General features: G+C 36.6%; 1 protein-coding gene across 4 annotated transcripts in view; it reads left to right on the top strand.

Annotated features, from left to right (window-relative positions):
* The window catches only part of DPY19L1 (dpy-19 like C-mannosyltransferase 1), a 104,018-nt gene that overhangs the window by 50,463 nt on the left and 34,031 nt on the right, over positions 1–19,524 (top strand). For all 4 annotated transcript variants that reach the window (XM_039239151.1, XM_039239150.1, XM_039239149.1 and 1 more), the window contains exons 8-10: positions 9,706–9,797; positions 12,158–12,257; positions 14,389–14,466. In XM_039239151.1, the coding sequence (XP_039095082.1) occupies positions 9,706–9,797; positions 12,158–12,257; positions 14,389–14,466 (270 nt within the window). The remainder of the gene's footprint in view (positions 1–9,705; positions 9,798–12,157; positions 12,258–14,388; positions 14,467–19,524) is intronic.

Raw genomic sequence — 19,524 nt, 5'->3', positions numbered from 1 at the left:
ATTTGAATATGCATACATTACAAAGCCCTCAGAGTAATCATACTAAAATGCAACTGTAGGGTCAAGGTTGAATTTTTTTTTTTTTTTTTTTTTTTATTGTTCAGCAGGTTACTAATGGGTATTGAACTAACACAGGCTTAGTATTTAGAATCACAGAAACTTAGAGCCAGAGCAGCTTTAGAGATTAGAACATTTGAGACAAATCATTGCAGCATTGTTTGTCTGACTTTTGAGCAAAAAAAAAATGTTTTTACCTCTGCTTGACTGTGGATGCTGTTCAATGTCATAGTATGGACCATGGGACATGTGGAAGCACAGATCTGGGGAGAATGACCTAAGAATTCAGAAATAACTACTTAACCACGGAGGAAAGGAGCACTGAGTGTTCACTGTACGATGTTGAAGGAAAGAGTTTATAGAAAAAGTTGAAGCCAAAGTGCAGTTTTAAAGACGACTGTTAAGCAGAAATGTCTGTTGTGTTACCCTCAGTCTAAACTAGAGGTTGTCAATTCCTGATCTTATATTTTTCTTACACAGTTTTGATACTCACATAGCATGGACATCATTCCTTACAAAGTCTTTTCAGTTTATACCAATGAAATTTGGACCGTTCAGTTCATTTTTCAAGTTGAAAGACTTTCCTTTTGATACTTTTTGGCTACTTAGTGTGTTTAAACATGCTTTGACATAACTTTCTACTTAGGAAAGGGTAAACTAAATGTGACAAGAATTAGAATTGCAGTTTTACTGAAGTAGTGAAATAGATAATTGTACTTAATCAGTAACGTAGCTTTAGAGTAGAAAAATGACCATTTTGAGTAAAGACCATTTTGTCTTTACTCAAAGACATGGACATTCTGAGAATAAACTGCAGTTTTGGGTAAAATAAGGGTGAGAACTTAAGTAACTAAAACCATTTATTTTATAATTTAGTATTTATTTTGGTTTTCAGACTGTGTGATTGTCAGACCCTGGTTTTTTTTTCCTGAATTTTAAAAATGTTGTCCAAAGTCTATAATTTTTATGAGAGGGAAGCATCTACTCAGGTCATACCTATTCATGTGTTTAGTGACCTGTTCTAGAGCCTCAGGGTGTTTTGTTCACCAGAATTGCTGGTGGTTACTAATTGGTACCCCTCTTTCTTAGAAGAGACATCTTAATTACGCAAGTGAGTGGTTTATATGCCAAAAAATAGTTATGAATTGTTACTTGCTTTTAAATTCCATTTCCATTCTTGCTCTCTACTTGAGTCTAAGATGGTATATGATATGTTTTTGAAACTAGCCTTTCACTCAGATGGTTTTTACAAGGGAATATTTTGGCCTTAACAAAAGAACTACAAACTGTGTAATATAAAAGAATTAATCAAGTGATCTCAAACAGAAATTTAAAACCTCCAAATCTGAAACCTGTGAAAATACAACAAAGGACTTATTAATTGCTTAGAGTAATAATAATATTGAGCTTGCACATTTCATCGTAAAAATTATGTAGCTGTTTTCACTTACCAAGCTTTTTTTTTTTATTATTGAATGTTGATTCTGTCCCTATTGAGAATTACTGCTAAGATGAAAGCTAACAGTTTTGCTCTGCCTTTTAAATCCTTCCTAATTACAAGATCAGATGTATGCTGCATGGGTTTTTATTGCAGGATTTTTAGCATACTGATTGAAAAGCATTTAGAGGAGTGTATTAAAAAAAACCCTAAATACAATATTTCTCTTTAATTTTGGACTGTTAAAAATTCATTATATGTGAAATGGGTTTGTTTAGCTTTTTCATGATGAGATTTTTAAAAAGTTATTACCAAGCATGATTAATGGTGTTTTATATAAAACATGTTCACAGATAAAATGATAGGCACATGTGAGGAGGAAAATCCTTTTTTTTTGAAACCAAAGTAAGTAATTCAAAGTAGTAGGAAAGGTTTGCTTTAGAGGCGTATCTAATTAACCTTTTTTTTTTTATATATATATTACCCGTAATATATTTCTAACCCATATTAGTTTCTTAAATATTTTTGAACTGCACTGAGATAATGTACCTGTTCCTAATTAGTTATTGACATAATTATGTTATTTAAGATTTGGAAAGCAGTTCTTAGACCACTTTGAAAACAGTCTCATTAATCCTTGGGATGTTCTTGTATGGTAGATAAGTAGTAGATAATAATATTCTAGTTTGCATAATAATTGGAAGCAGTAAAAGGTTAAGTGTTTGGCTCAAGGTTGCTCAGCAGGGACAGGATTCTAAGTTTTCTGATTAACCAGTAACCTCTCCAAACTTCTCTCAACTCAGATAACTCTTAGAAAAGGGAGTAGGATTTCAAAGATAACACAACAGTTTATCTTTCACAAGTAAAAAGTACAGAGATCTTTCCTTGCTAATTTTGGAACTTTTTCTCTTTACTTTCTCTTCTCTCTTCCTTTCTTTTTCTCTTTCTTCTTCCCTCTCTTGCGATGGTAACATTTTGGCCAGGACATTTATTCTGGGTCTTCTGTTTCTTCAACTCAGTTAAAACAGTGTATACAGAGGGCTCATTGTATGCCAGGTACTTGTAGATGCTGAGGATATGTCAATATGTCAGTAAAACAAAGACCCTGTCCTAGTGGATAAGCATCTGAAGGTGGGAGAATCCTGGCTTATTTGGAAAGTAGCCAGGAGGCCATTGTGACAGGAGCAGAGTGGAAGGGTGGAGACCAATTAGTGATGGGGAGCAGATGTGGAAGAAGCCAATTCTGTAATACTTGTTGGTTCTTTTGGAGTCCATTGTAAGGTTTTTTTGGAGTAAGTGGGAAGGACAGTGAGGAGTTACATGCAGGAGAGTGATGCAGTTTAAATTATTTTTTTACATTGATTTGGAAAATTGTACAAGTGTAAGATGTGTTGTTTATTCAGGCTATTGAGAGGTGTGTTTATCAATTTGCGAATTTACATTAAAATTGCATTAACTCCAAAATTTAAAAAAAAAAGTGTTCTGATCTTAGGTGGGAATGTGTCTGTGTTGATGAGATTTGAAAACTGCCTATAATATGGTAGAAAACTAGCCCCTTGATGACCTGGGCCCTGCTGGGTGTCAGCACTGCCAGGCTCTTTTTTTTGCTTAGGTCCCACTGCCTTTCCCCCTCTACTTCCCAGAAAGGACCACTCCTTTTCCTTCCCCAGAGCCTTTGTTCATGCTGTGCCCTTTGCCCTGCAAACTCTCCCTTTTTACCTCCAAGCCATCCTTCACATCTGGACATTTGTGTTTGGGTTTCAGTGATATTTTTCATCCTGCAGATCTGGGGTTCCATCTGGTATACTTTTTCTTTGGTCTTGAGAACTTTATTTAGCGTTGTGGTGCAGATCTGCTGCCAACAAGGTCTCTTAGCTTCTGCCTGTCTAAAAATGTCCCTACTTTCCCTTCTTTTTTTTGAAGTGTATTTTTGCTGGATAAGAATTCTAGGTTGATAGCTTTACCTTTCAGCACTTCAAATGTTATCCTGTTGTCTTCTGGTTTCCGTTGTTTGATGAGGAGTCAGTTATCATTCTTATTGTTACTCTGAATGTAATAAGTCTCTTCTGCAGTGGTTTGAAGACTTTCTTTTTATATATGGTTTTCATTGTTTTGATGGTAATAAACTTAGGTATGGTCTTCTTTGTATGTGCCCTGCTTAAGGCTCACTGAACATCTTTGTTCCATGGGTTGATTTTTTAAAATCAGTTTTGGAAAATTTTTGGTTAATATCTTACCTTTAAGTATTTTGTGTTTTACATTCACTTCCTTGAGGATTCTAATTCTGTGTATTTTTGATGTTGTTCCATGAGTTTTTGATACTCTCTTCTTCTTTTTTTTTTCATGTTTTTTTTTCTATCTTTGTCTCTATTTAGATATTTTCTCTTGCCATGTCCTTGAGTTCACTGGTACTTTATTCTGATACATTCAATCTGCTACTCAGTCTGGTGGATTTTTCATTTAAGATATTGTGAATTTCAATTTTAGAGTTTCAGTTTTTTTCTTGAGCTTCCATTTCTCTGTTAAAAATTCCCATCTGTTCACCCATTCTAGCTATCTTCTTCTATAAATTTTAAAACCTAATTATTATTAGGTTAATTCCAACATATATGTTGTCTGTGGGTTTAATTCTGTTGACTAGAGTTTATCTCTTGATTGTGGGTCCTGTTTTTCTGCTATTTTGCATGTCTCATAGCTTTCTATCTTATGTAAGACATTTTGTATGAAAAAATGATAAAGCCTGAGCTAGATAATTGCTTTCATTTGTTTTTTCTTTTTCCCAGAAAAGGAACATCTTTTCCTGGGTCAGTCATGGAAGGTGAGGCCCTGAGCATCTGGATCTCACCATGAGTTCTGCTTTAGCTGGACGGGACTGTAGTTTCTATTGTTTTAGTTCTGTCTCCAACTTTGGCTCTATTTCCAACTTCCCAGACACTCAGCCCAGGGCATTAGCTCTTTGATCTTACCAGCATTTGAATTGGGAGGGAGGGGTTCATTTTTAGCCTTTTAGTTACTTTCAGACAATCTCTGAATTCAACTTCAGCAAGTTCCTGGAAGCTAAGCATTGTGTGAGATTGTGAGATCTCTGCTTTTACGCCTCCCCACTGCTGCCTACTCTGCCATATTTGTGTGGTGTGTGTGTGTGTCTTCAGGGTGGGTGTGAGGGGGAAGATTGTCAAAAAGATTTATTTTTGTGTTGTGGTTTTTCCAGATTCCAGTTTATGTTGTTACAAGTCTATCTGTTTTATATCTGGCCCCAGCAAAGACTGTCTGTGGCAGGTCCATGCCTAAATTATGCAATTGTTCTCAGGTGTAAAGGTAGAGCCAACAGATGTTCTGTATCTTCCTTTGGGCTATATCTAATTTCCATTGTACGTTTTGTCCTAAAAAGGCGGTACCAAAAAGTACATGTTTCGGTAATTTTTTTCTTCAGCTTTTTATTTGGAAAAATTAGCATACACATTGTTCTAGATTCACTTCATTTGCCAGTTTTAATATTTTTCCACATTTGCTCTCTCTCTTATACACACTCCTATACACCACAGGCATTTTTCTAATCCGTTTAAACTAAGTGCAGACATGATGACATACATTTATGTTAGATTAATTCCTAAAGATTTTGTGGGGAGTTTTGGTACGATTCTCTGCCTTTGATGGGGCCCCATTGGTCTTTGAACATATCCTTTCTGGAAAAAAAAAGGGGGGGGTGTTTCAGGATCACCTTGTACTTTCTTGTCTCCAGATGTGGAATCCACTTTTTTTATTTAAAAAAAAATTTTATTGTTTATATTTGAGACAGAGAGAGAGTTAGAGATAGCATGAATGGGAGAGGGACAGAGAGAGAGGGAGACACAGAATCTGAAGCAGGCTCCAGGCTCTGAGATATCAGCACAGAGCCTACTGTGGGGGTTGAACCCACAAATGGTGAGATCATGAGATGAGCAGAATTTGGACACTTAACTGAGCCACCCAAATGCCCCTTTTTTTAAATTTTTGCAATGTTTATTTATTTTTGAGAGAGAGAGGGAGAGAGAGAAAATGAGCCTAAGCAGAGGGGCAGCAAAGAGAGAGTGAGAAAGATTCCCAAACAGGCTCCACAGCCAGGGCAGAGCCCAACATGGGGCTTGAACTCATGAACCATGAGATCATGACCTGAGCTGAAATCAAACCCCAGACACTTAACTGAGCCACCCAGCCGTCCCCAATTAGTGGAAAATGACATATATTTAGTTATTTTTAAATGTTTATTTACTTATTTTGAGAGAGAGAGTGAACAGGGCAGGTGCAGATAGAGAGAGAGAGAGACAGCATCCCAAGCAGGCCCTGCGCCATCAACACAGAGCCTGATACAGGGCTCGAACCCACAAACTGTGAGATCATGACCTGAACAGAAACCAAGAGTCAGACACTTAAGCAACTCAGCCACCCAGGCACCCCAAATGGAATTTAGAGACCACAAGCAGGGTCCTTGGTGAACTCACTGGTATTAGGATATAATTATTTTTAGCTTTTAGCAGGCCAGTAAATATACTTTTAAAATATCATTGATTCCTACTGATTCCTCCAATAATTATTTTAGGGTTCTTCTTTACTTTCCCCACTCCATATTTGTATCTTCCTCTTTCCCCCAATTTAAATAAATTTACTTATTTGCTTTATTCTATTATATACATGGAATAGCTTCAAATTTCGTATACTCATCCAATAATAAATTTGCTAATAAGTAAGACTCAAGATTTTTTTTGCAGATCTTTTTCTTGTAAGAGTATATTCTACTAAGGTTATATACTCAGTTTAAAAATTAAACAATTCAAAAGTTATTTGAATTAATTTTGTTTCTCTGTATTATTAATTTGATAATACAATTAAAATCCCTTGTAGTTTATACTGCCTTTATATCTTGACTAATATTTTCATACTATAGACAGAGGTGTAGTTTACAACCACATGGTAAAGGAGATGATACTATTAGCATATTGTCAGATAATATTTTATGTTTTAAACGAGTGAGAAATGGTCAAGTTTGAGTCACTGCAGTAATAGTTGGAGGCATGAAGATGTAATTCTTGCTTTTCCAAGAAAGTTTACTGATTTCACAGATATTTTGTGTATAACTAGGATAAGATATACTGTTATTCTGAAAGTTCAGACAAAAAAGATAAGTCTTTCCATAGAATCAGCAGAAATTCTTTGTTAAAGTAGTAAAACTTAATGCTAGCAATTATATATTACTGCAACATTAATTCTTGGGTGAGCCAAAATTGTGTTACCAAGTCAAATTGACATATATGACTGACTGGTAAATTGGGCAGCATATCAGTACATGGTTCAGAAAGAGACAAAAACACCAAGAAAGGTACTTGGCTTATTATCAAGATGCAACACCATCAGCCACACAAAGCCCATGCCGAGCTAAAGGTCTGCTAAGTAGTGGCACTGCCCTAAGTAACATCGAAGAGGTGTTCACGTTGTGATTGCTACACCTAACATCTTTTATGGTTAACATCTAAGGAATAGAATTTTTTTTAAGTTTACTCTTTTGAAAGAGAGAGAGAGATCATGTGAGTGAGGGAGAGGGAGAGAATCTCAAGCAGGCTCCATCTGGTCAGCACAGAGCCCAGACGCAAGCTGAAATCAAGAGTTGGATGCTTGACCAACTGAGCCACCCAGGTGTCCCAGAAAAAGGATTTTTAGACCTGTACTGTGTTCTCTGCAGAAAAGTAACCCATGGTGGCCAGAAATCTTTTTTGGAAGCGTTTGTAAGTGCATGGTTAAACACAATGTTATAATTAACATTAAGCAATATAAAGCACTATCATAGCTAATATAGCAGTGTAGCATTCAAAAGTGGGATAATTTGTTGTAAACCTAAACGTTATACCAACAAAAATTTATGACTAATCCTACAAATATCAGCTCGGCCAAAACTCTCAGAACAAGCCTTAAACATGATCTTTTCGATATTAACTGTAATTTATAATTCACGAGTTAGCTGTTCTCCTACTTAGTTTTACATTATAAAAAGAAGTAGATTAGATTATGCTAGATCTCTAATAGTGTAAGTAAGCTATTTGACAATAGAGGTTGACAAATGAAGCTGCCTGCTGCTAAAATTCCTTGGTTTTTGGTTCTTGAGTAAATGATTTGAAAGTCAGGCTTTCCTAAGCAGAAAATTTGAACTGTTGTTGTCAATACCTAGGCAGTATTATGCTGCAACATTACTTAGCTCTTTGAAATGTGTGCTAGAAATTATATGCTGTAAGAGGACAGTTTAAAGAAACAGTGAGATGTTCATTAAGTTCATTTTCATAATTCAGGAGTTTCTTGTATTTTATCTGAGTGCATAAGACAATGTGTAACCCCTTGTGAAGGAGCTCACACATTTATTCCCTTCTATAATTCCTAAATTTCAAGATCATGCCTTTAGAAGGCATTTTGAACTGTCATCCTATATAGAGAACTGTATTACAATTAGAGGAAAATATTTATTTGTTGACACTTAAGGTCTGAGTAAAGCAAATCTGGTTCCTGTTTGCAAATTTCTTGGGGTTGCTGGACCTGCAGTTATGTTTGTACCAGATCTAGTAAAGCACGTGGTGTTATTGGAGAAACAATAAGCACTTTCCCATACATTTGCATTCATTCACTCTTAACTTTGTAGAAGACCTTGCTCTTTGTTTCAGTTCTGTAATTTGGCCTTCTCATCCTACTTTTTACAAAGAATGTAATCGAGTTTTAGAGAATTGAGTGACTTCAATTCTAGTAAAAGTGACTTTTCTAGTAAAAGAAATGGATTTCTAAGAGATGGCACCATAGTTGAATTTGGGTAATAAAATAAATACAAGTGAATAGTCTGAAGGAAGCAAATTCTCAAATTGTGCATTATATAGTTCAAATATTACTTCTTGGTTTTTGCACAGAGATTGATAGCTTTGTAAAATATGGTTATATATCTATCTCTACTATCAATCATACTGACATTTCTAATTAATTGGGTAAACTAAAAGATTTTTAAAATTGCATTCCAGTAACAATAAATATGCATTTTGAAAAGACTTTTTCAATCTTTTCAGAATTCTCTTGTATGTATCATTTATAAATAGATATCTATGTTAAATGTAATAGAGGATGGTGAATTTTGGTTACAAAAAGAAGTAGATTGGCTTAAACTTGCTATAGCAGTAGTGGAAATATCTAATAGTCTGAGGCAGAGCTAAAATAAAGGAAAGGTTTATTTCCTTTATTCACTGTGGTCTTTGTAATTTATGTAACCTTTAAAGTAGCTCTGCTTGGAGCACCTGGCTGACTCTTTTGGTAGAGCATGTGACTCTTAATCTCGGGTTGTGAGTTCAAGCCCCATGTTGGGTGCAGAGATTACTTAAAAATTTTTTTAAAAACTTAAAAAAATAAGATTAAGTAATTCTGCTTGACCTGAAAGATGTAATGATTTCTTCTAGTGTGACTAACTTTATAGTAGTAAAATCAGATTGTTTATATCTCACCCAGTGTAGTTTTCCTTTCATTGAAAGATAGACTTATTAATATATTTAGTAGACATGCAGAAAAGTGATAGAGTACTAAAACTGGGATGGAACATTATTTAATTATGTCCAAAGTGAGTTCTTTAGTAGAGTTGGTACATATTTTTATTTGATCCCCTCTGCCACTTCTAAACATTTTGCAGCCCAGGGTAGCTTGGGCAAAGAAAAAGTAAAAACAGAAATGGAGTGCCTGTTCTTTTTTTAAGCAGCATTGTGAATAAAAATACTGACATTGATAACTACAAAGAGTTTTGAAGTATTGGTTATGGATAGTTTTGCTGAAATTCAAGTGGAAGAAGACAAACCAAACAGGTTTCCACAACCAATTCACAATGAAACGCTTTTCATTTTGGCAGAACGTTTTCTTGCTGGCACTTTCCCTACTTTCCTTTTAGGCTGCAGTTGAAGGTTTTTGGTATTTGTTCTTGACACTTCATGTTCCTATTTCACAAGATCTTATGCCATGTGTATCTCCTTCTTAATAATGTTTCCCTTCTCACTTTCCAGTTTTGCTGTTGGTGGAAAACCTAGCAGCTTGTTTTCCAACAGACCGTTTAAATTATGTGTGAACAAAACGGTTTTTTGTGTTCATAAATAGCCGCTTTCGATTAGTATGTCTTACTTAACAAATTCAGCAAGCAGACCACACATTATGAATTTTGCTTTCAGTGCACGCGTGTGATGTGGACACCACCTCTCCGCGAAAGCTTCTCCTATCCGTTCCTCGTACTTCAGATGTTGCTTGTGACTCACATTCTCAGGTAACCTTGACTTCTCCTTCGGTCTTGTTTGTTTGTTTTTCATTGAATAACATAAGGTAGAATTTTTTAAGCTTCCATAATAAAAACAGTCAATGGAATGAAATAATTAAGACAATGCTGTTGCTAGGTTGAATTCCTGGTTATTTTAAGTGTATAACTTCAAAATATTTACCAGCAAAAATGTTTTCTTCATCTGCCTTCCAGTCTTCTCCCTTTTTCCTAAGTGGCCCACAGATCTGCTCAAGGAGCAGTAAATCTACTTTCACTACCCTTTCCCCAAGTCATTTTCTGCCACCACCCCAGCTTCCCAAAAGTAGGCAGAGAGAAGGGGGAAGACTGGTGGCAGTAGAGTGTAACCTGTAAGATGCAGTCCCTCGGAGGAAAGAACAGTTCATGGAATGATTGTGGCCAGGAATGTTAGCACGTGTGGTTCTTCCTTCATGTGTTTCGCAGCCCCTAGACTCAGATAGTGGGTGTAAAAAGAAACCACTCAGCAGACCAGAGACACACTTGCTAGGACAGTTCCTGCTGGAGATTCAGGATTGGCGTGGACTTTCTCACGTTCCTCTGGCCTTCAGCTAGAGACCTCAGAGATTCAAGCACCGTATGAATGGAAGAGAGTAGGACCAAGAACACTTCTTTCCCCTTTGTGTGGATGAATATTGAGTTTGGATGGATGTTGCCTTGATTCAGAGGGTAAAAATAAAACAAAATGGGGGCTGTGAAAAAAATAGAACAAAGCCTGACGAAAATCTGAAGATGACTCAGACTAAGAACTCCCTTCAATGATGTGCAGAATGTAGGAGGAGCTGGTTGAAGTCTGTTACACCAAAACCCTTGGGACAATCCATTTCCACCTGTGATGACCTCAGAACGACTAGAGCCTAAGGGCTTTGTCCCTTAGGGAGATGGGTCTCTCTCTGAATGTGGGATATATTCACTCCATTAATAATAATTACAAGTTTTTATCTAATAAATTGATTTCATAGTTCAAAAAAGGTTACCTGGATTTTAAAAATACTTGATTTAGGGGCATGATATAAAGAGTTGGATTAGAATAGCAGAGAGGGATGTCCTTGGAACAGGGATATTTAGGGAAGTAAAGATATTTAGGGCGCTCAGTGGCCCAGGTAGGTTCATCCGGAGGAGGATTTCCTTAAGGTGTACACCTTGTAACTGCAGTGTGTTACCATATACACTTCATTTTGTTTTGTTGTTGTTTTCATGTTTCATTTATTTCTGAGAGAGAGAGAGACAGTGTGAACAGGGGAGGGTCAGAGAGAGAGGGAGACACAGAATCCGAAACAGTCTCCAGGCTCTGAGCTGGCTGTCAGCACAGAGCCCGATGCGGGGCTGGGACCCATGAACCATGAGATCATGACCTGAGCCGAAGTCGGACGCTTAACCGACTGAGCCACCCAGGCGCCCCTACGCTTCATTTTGTGAAGATGTTAGATCTGTTGGGGGCTTCTCATTGTCTCACTGATTTAGGAGAAAAGTACTTTTTTTTTTTTTTTTATAATTTTTTTTAATGTTTTATTTATTTCTAGGAGAGAGAGAGAGAGACAGCGTGAGCAGGGGAGGGTCAGAGAGAGAGGGAGTCACAGACCGAAACAGGCTCCAGGCTCTGAGCTGGCAGTCAGCACAGAGCCCGATGCGGGGCTCGAACCCACGAACCGCGAGATCATGACCTAAGTGAAAGTCAGCCGCTTAACCGACTAAGCCACCCAGGCGCCCCTAGGAGAAAAGTACTTCTTAAAACTAGCATGAAAGATGAAATTCCCTCTCCTTCCTGAAAGTCCCCTAAATTACAAGTCAGGAAAGTGAAGCTTCTACAGGTGCTCCAGGAAGGCTCCTTGCCTCTATTGCCTCTTTTCTGTGTCCTGCCTGGGCAGGACCCAGCTTTTATCCCACACCATCCACAGATTTTCCATCCGCTCAGCGCATATTCTGAATTCAACTTCTGTGCAGAATACTTAGCACTTAGAATATACTACTTGTGATGCTGGTTTACAGACATCCTCTGACTCTCCAAACGAAACTACTGGATGTAGCATTAAATATGTTTCATTATAAATTCACCAAAATACAGTTTGAAAGAACTCAATGGGTATACCGACCCAGCTGCCCTCTGTCTCTTGGGCAAGCTTTGTTTTTATAGTGGATAATGGATATTTACTTTTCATGGAAAGGTGTTGTAATTGAGTGTCAGGAAGTATAATTTCTAACCCATTGGTTCATTTTCTGTCTGGTTTATGTTATAACCAGTTTATGTCCAGAGATACTAATTTGCAGCGTTTGGTGGCCATGCTAGAATATCTTGTGATTAAACTTACTTGTATTTATTTTATCTTCCCAAGGGCTACAAAACTTTATAGAGGAAGCTTGATCGCACTCTGCATTTCCAATGTGTTTTTCATGCTCCCTTGGCAGTTTGCTCAGTTTGTACTTCTTACTCAGGTAAGGCGCTTGCAGTTTCAAATGGAATTAAGATTAGTGTGGTTGATTATGTGAACCCATTTGTGTAAAATTACAGAACTGAGATATTGCATGATTCTAAGTCCTAAAATGTTTTTTAGTTAATGCTTTTGAAGAAGGTTCAGGACAGGCAAATATGTAAGATTTATTTATTAGTGAGTATTCATTATTGTCTTACTAGTGGAATGCCTTTATTGAACTCATCTTGATGAGAATACTTGTCTTTGTTATTCGGTGTTGCTAGTATCCTTAAAAGAGGACCAGTGGTAAAACTTCAAGTATTTCTCTTAAATAAATACACTTTTATGAACAACGCTGTACATTCTTACCCAGAACATAAATGCATGTAGGATAACGTAGGACAGGTAGTTAAACAGTTCTTAATTATAGAACCCTCTCCCCACCAATCTATAATTTATCATTATTCTGTGCATTCTTGCCCCCTTCTCCCTTCAAGTAGAAGTATATGAAGCAAGGTGAAGGTGCTTGCTGAGAGAGGGAGTGAATTGTGTGTGCTCTCTCTGTGCTGCTCCCTGCCCCTAGCTACTTCTGCCGCCTCATTAAGCTGGCCATCTTCCTATTCGTATAAAGCAGATTACGAGTTGCTTTGTAATCTTGGAAGTGTCTCGCTTGAGATATGAAGTAGGATCTGGGCTTGGTTCCTAACTCTGTCTGCTAGCCGCTTGACTTGGACAAACTGCTTAACTTGGCTTAGTTTCAGTTTTCTCCTTTGTGAGACAGGGAAAATGAAAGAACCTACTTTATTGGGGGTTAGGATCAGATGAGGGAATGTACATTAGACTTAACACAGTGCTGATTCTTAGCACGATGTCAGTAAGGTTAGCTGCTTTTATCATTATTTTTAAAAAAGAGCCTCTATTTGTACTTCATTTCTTCTTTGATCTTACCTTTTAGGCTCCAGTGTCTTCTTTAGCTTGGTGACATTTTAAATGTTTCTGCTTAAAAATGTCCCTGAGAGACACTCCTCAAGGGCCATTGTAGGCCTGTGTATTGTTTGGCCCTGGGGTGGAAAGGGAGAGTCCTATTGCTTCCAGCCAGGGGTGATAACCTGTTTTGGGGGGGTGAGTGGGGGAGGGGGTTCCACGGAGTGGGGGGCTTATGTTGAATAACAAGGCCCACTTCCTCCTAGTTACCGTGTCCTGTGAGTCTCATCCTTAAGCAATGCAGTGTCCCTTGGGTAAATCTGGGTAAAGGGAAATCTTGTTTTCTTGCTAATGAGAAAATTTGTTGTAGATTGTTTGGAGATAAATAACTTGGCGAATGCAATTTAAGCTCTAATTTAAGCGTTCAGCTACTCTGCAGCTTGTTTATACCATATTTGTGTAGAAGGGGAAGCCTGGAATTTAATCCGAGTTGCTCCCTCCATGAGGAAAGGGTGGAGAGGCATTGTTTGACAGGGTAACTGTGTTTTACCAAGAGGTACATTGTTATCATTTAATCAAGTAATTCATCTAAATAATTGCAGTACTCTCTGAATTCTTGGTAAATACATATGCAGGTTTCTTCAAAACTGAAGCAAGTTAAAAGTAGTGAAAGTTCTCCTTCTAATTTGAAATTTGATAAATTTGATGTAAACAAGCGCTTGAATATTATATAAATGAAAGAGAACACTAATGGAGATTTCCCTAAGAGTGACTAATAAGCAGAACTTACTGCATTTTTACACACACACTCATTACATGATTACTTTTGAGTCTAATGTACCTTTCCCAATTATGTGTTATGTGTTATAATTAATTTTTTATATTTTTTGATTGGGCAAGGCATTGTGTAATTGTACAGTTGTAATTGTACATTGTCAGAGTCAGCCTGACATTACAATGAGTATTGTTTTGAATAATCTACAAAGTAGAAAATTTACATGGTTAATTGAGAGAGCTGTGCATGGAAAAGAAAACATCAGTATTTCCTATATTAATCTATTGACCATATTCAATAGTAAATTGGCAGGTAAGAGGGAAACTAAAGAATTCCCTTTTAATATAAATACAAACCAATGTGAAAAAAACCAAAAATAATCTTTTTTCATTCTTATAGCTATTCATTATGTATATAATTTTTTTTCATAATTTAACTTCTTCTTAAATTTCAGATTGCATCATTATTTGCAGTATATGTTGTGGGATACATTGATGTATACAAATTACGGAAGATCATTTATATACACATGGTAATGGTTTAAATTTTTTTTTTTCGATTTAGTTTGACCTTAAACTCCTCGTTAGTATTTGTTTTACACATGTTTGAAACTGGTTGTAATAGGATTCCATAGCTGAAACAAGTGTCATTCAAATACTGTGATATAATTAACAGACCATGTTTTAAAATAGGCCACCCAGAAAATTTTAATTTGGGTCATGTTATCTGATTTGAGATTGTGCCTGACTTGCTACAAGTAAAAGAGATAATTCGTGACAGAGAAACATAGAATGGTATATTATCCAGGAGCCTTCTGTTAAAATGAAGTGAAATGTTCATTTCTGAGCACCAACGATCCAGGTGTGTGGGTCATACCTGAGACTAGAACTACAAAGATCCCAGCATCCGTGTTAATCACATTCTGGGAGAATGGGGAATAATGAACACAGTAAATGGGCAAATCTTATACCATTAGAAGGTGACACAGGACTGTAGAAAAAAAGAACAAATCAAGGTACTCCAGGGAGATCAGGAGTGCCAGTCTTTTGTTTTTTTAAAATATAATTTATTGTCAAATTGGCTTATATACAATACCCAGTGCTCATCACAGGTGCCCTCCTCAATACTCATCACCTGTTTCCCCCTTTCCCCCATCCCCCATCCACCCTCAGTCTGTTCTCTGTATTTAAGAGTCTCTTGTGGTTTGCCTCCCTCCCTCTCCGTTTGTAACTATTTTTTCCCCTTCCTTTCCCCCATGGACTTCTGTTAAGTTTCTCAAGTTCCCCATATGATTGAAAACATGATATCTGTCCTTCTCTGACTGACTTATTTCACTTAGCCTAATACCTTCCAGTTCCATCCACATTGCTGCAAATGGCATCATTTCATTCTTTCTCATTGCCAGGTAGTATTCCATTGTATAGATAAACCACATCTTCTTGATCCATTCGTCCGTTGATGGACATTTAAGCTCTCTCCATGTTTTAGCTATTGTTGAGAGTACTGCTATGAACATTGGGGTACATGTGCTCCTATGCATCAGCACTCCTGTATCCCCTGGTTAAATTCCTAGCAGTGCTCTTGCTGGGTCATAGGGTAGTTCTATTTTTAATTTTTTCAGGAGGGCCAGTCTTAGGTGGTGGGAGATTTAGATATAAAGTGAGTAGTTAGAGCAGGTCTTTATGGAGAAGAAGAGATTGGAAGGAGAAGGAGTTAGCTAAGTAGATGTCGTGAAGAAGAATACTCTAGGTTGGTGGAACAGTTAGAACAAAGGTCCTAAGGCTAGATGGTTGATTTTGATGAATGTTTATTCTTCAAGAATATCTGTCTTTGTCACTAATTCTTACAACTTGATGTTTTCTTTTTCCTATAATTTTGATGTTGTTATAATATGCCACTATGTTTTTTATTATCTATAAAAGGACATTATAAAATATAGGGAAGTTTTGAATACAGTTATAAAATTAACAAGCATGAGCCCAGTCTCTAACTGAAAAATAGAACCGTCATCACTTGGAAGTCCTTGTGTGCCCTGGCTATGCCCCCTTACTTCTCCTAGGGATAACCATTCTCCTCACTACTTAACCTGCCATTCTTGGTGACTTTACCTTTTATGTATTCCTGAGCAATATATGTTTGTTATTATAGATTATTATTGTTTTTAAGGTCTGTAAAAATGGTATCTGTTTATGAGACTTTTATATTTTTACTTAGGTTTCTGAGATTTTGATGTTACTGGAGTTCAGACATTTTCTTTGCTTTACATTTTCCATTGTATAAATAAAGCACAATTTATTTACCCATTTTCTTGTTGAAAGACATTTAGCTTTTTCCTCTTCTTTTTTCTTTTATGAAATAATGCTGTATATTGTCACATGTACCTCCTGAGGCATATATATTAAGAATTTCTCTAGAGTATTTACCTAACAGTAGAATTCTCTTGGCGGTAAATTATATACATGTGCAGCTTTTTAATTTAATCCTGTATTGTTTTTCAAAAATGATTAGACTACCTTGAACAGTAATGGATAATATATAGCTCATATTATTGTACATCCTTTTTTTATTTTGTCTGTCGGGTGAGTATAAAATGGTATCTTATGGCCTTAATTTGCATTTTCTCTGAGTGTCAATAAAGTCAAAGATCTTTTGGTGTGTTTATGGGCCCTTTGTGTTTCCTTTTTTGTGACATTCCTATTCAAATCTCTTACCACTTTCTTTTCTAATGTCCAAGAGAAAACAGCATCTGTTTTATTCACTGCAGTATAACCCACTATTTTCATTATTTATTTTTATGCTTTTATGCGTGACTTGTTCCTGATTTGGCCAGCATCTTAAATCTGGCTTCTTTGTCTTTCTAACAAGTCCTCAAGCTTTGAGCACTTCTTAAAAGAAATTATTAATAAAAGCTAATCTTCATCAAATGCTTTTCTGTGTCAATCTAGATGATCCTGTGTATATTTGCCTCTAACATGTTACTGTGGTGAATTATATTAATTGATATTCTACAGTAAGAAACTTTGCTTTTCTGGGCTAAATACAATTATTACTAGATTCATTTTGCTATTGTTAGAATTTTTAAATCTCTGTTCATGAATGGGATTGGACAGTAATTATCCTTTTGTTACACTTGCCTTTTTTTCCCCCAGACTGTTTAATGTAGTTTTTTGTTTTGTTTTTGTTTGTTGGTTTTTTGTTTTTATGCTGCAGGAAAATCAGAATAATTGTTTAGGGGTGCCGGGGTGGCTCAGTCGGTTCAGCGTCCAGCTCTTTTCCCACTCAGGTAGTGATCTCAGGTTCTTGGGGTTGAGCCCCGTGTCTGTGTCTGCGCTGACAGTGGAGCCTGCTTGGGACTTGCTCTCTGATCTCCCCTGTTCGCTCCATCTCTCTCTCTCTCTCAGAATAAACAAACATTTTTTAAAAAAAAAGAATAATTAGTTAACATTTAGAGTTAGTCACATGGTCACATAGGTGACTATGGATGGATAAGGTGTTTGACTCAATTACAGTTATAAAAGTACTAACATTACTCAAGTTTATTTGTAGTAGAACCTGTTTTGGGTGAGTGGTATATGGTTTATGACGTGACTTACTAACTATGGAACTAGTTTCTTACTGTGAAGTATCTTCTTCCATTATCACTTTACAAGTTCCTAAATCCCTATAGTATATAAAGGAAAATAAATACATAATTATTTCCAAACAGGAATTTTTTCCATTTTTTTATTGTGGTAAAATATGCATAAAGTAACATTCAGTGTCTTAATCTTTTTTAAGTGTACATATCAGTAGTATTAAGTGTATTCACATTGTTATGCACCCATCACCACCATCTCCCAAACTCTTTTAATCTTGCGAAATAGAATCTCTATACCCATTAAACAATACCTCCCTATTCCCTTTCTTCCCACCCAGCTCCTAGAAGCCCCCATTCTGCTTTCTATGTCTATGATTTTAACTGTGCCAGGAATTTTTTTCTTAATGTATTATTTTACTTAGCGTAATGTGTTCAGGATCCATCCATGTTGATGCAAATGGAAGGATTTCCTTTTTTTATAGATGAATAATTTTTGCATTGTGTGTGTGTGCGCGCACGTGTGCATGTGTATACATCCACACACACATCACAATTTCAATATCTGTTTATTCATTGATATAAACTTAGTTTATTTCCATGTCTTGACTCTTATGAATAATGCTGCAGTGAATATGGGAATACAGATATCTCCCTGAGATCCTCTTTTCATTTTCTTTGGGGTTGCTGTATCATATGGGATTTCTACTTTTCATTTCTCAAGAAACCTCCATACCGTTTTCCATAGTGGCTGTACCAATTTACATTCCCACCAACAGAGAACAAGGGTTCCCTTTTCTCCACATCCTCTTCAACACTTATGTCTTGTCTTTTTTATAATAGTCATTTTAACAGGTATAAGATGATGTCTCATTGTGGTTTTGATTTGCATTTACCTGATGATTAGTGATGTTGAGCACCTTTCTATATCTGTGGGCCATTTGTATGTTTTCATTAGAAAAATGTCTTTTCAGGTTCTACCCATATTTAATCAGATTATGTGGGCTTTTAGGTTTCTTTGACTCTTGAGTTGTAAAAAATACTTCTATAATTTGAATATTCACTCTCTGTGCTAGATGGTTTGTAAATAGTTTCTCTCATTCTGTAAGGTGCTTCTTCATATTGTTGATCACTTCTTTTGCTTGCAGGAGCTTTATAGGTTGATACAGTTTCGCTTGTGTATTTTGCTTTTGTTGCCTGTGCTTTTGAACTCGTGCAGGACTGTTTGTGTCTGGCTGGATAGCTGCTGCTGAGGTAAGAGCTGAAATGGACTCAAATTAACTCAGTTTCCCATTGAAGAGTTCTCCTGGAAGTTGTAACTCTTAATAAGACTCCCGAGTTCCAGAACAGTTCCATCAACCAGATTTGGCCAGTGCTATTGCTGTCTAGGTGAGCAGAGAGATTCCTGCCATTCTCCCAGAATCCTCCAGCCACTTGATGAATTTTGATATCAGATTTATTCTAGCCACATAGAATTTAATTGTAGGTGTCTCTACCTTTTCTTTCTGTGCTAGATTTTATTTAAGACTGGAAGGTGGGGCAGTCGGTTAAGCGCCCAACTTCAGCTCAGGTCTGATCTCACCATTTTGTGAGTTTGAGCCCTGTATCAGGCTTTGTGCTGACAGCTCAGAGCCTGGAGCCTGCCTTAGATTCTGTGTCTTCTTCTCTCTCTGACCCTCCCCTACTTGCACTCTGTCTCTCTTTCTCTGTCTCTCTCTCTCTCAAAAATAAATAAAAATTAAAAAATATTTTTAAAGAAAGACTGGAAGGAATATTCCCTGAAAGTTTGGTGGATCTTGCCTACTAAGACCTATATGGACCTGTTGTTTTCTTTGTGGACAGATTTTAAATTACTGATCTAACTTGTTTCATGGTAATAGGACAGTTTAGACTTCTTTCCTGAGTAGTTTTTGATTACTTTTTCTAGGAGTTGTCCCATATCATCTAAGTTTTACAGTTCATTAACATAATGGGACACCTGGGTGGCTGAGTTAAGTGTCTCACTCTTGGTTTCAG

Source organism: Hyaena hyaena, unplaced genomic scaffold (assembly GCF_003009895.1).
Source record: "Hyaena hyaena isolate Hyena2069 unplaced genomic scaffold, ASM300989v1 scaffold_153, whole genome shotgun sequence".
Classification (NCBI taxonomy): Eukaryota; Metazoa; Chordata; class Mammalia; order Carnivora; family Hyaenidae; genus Hyaena; species Hyaena hyaena.
This window is presented reverse-complemented; position numbering and strand designations above follow the sequence as displayed.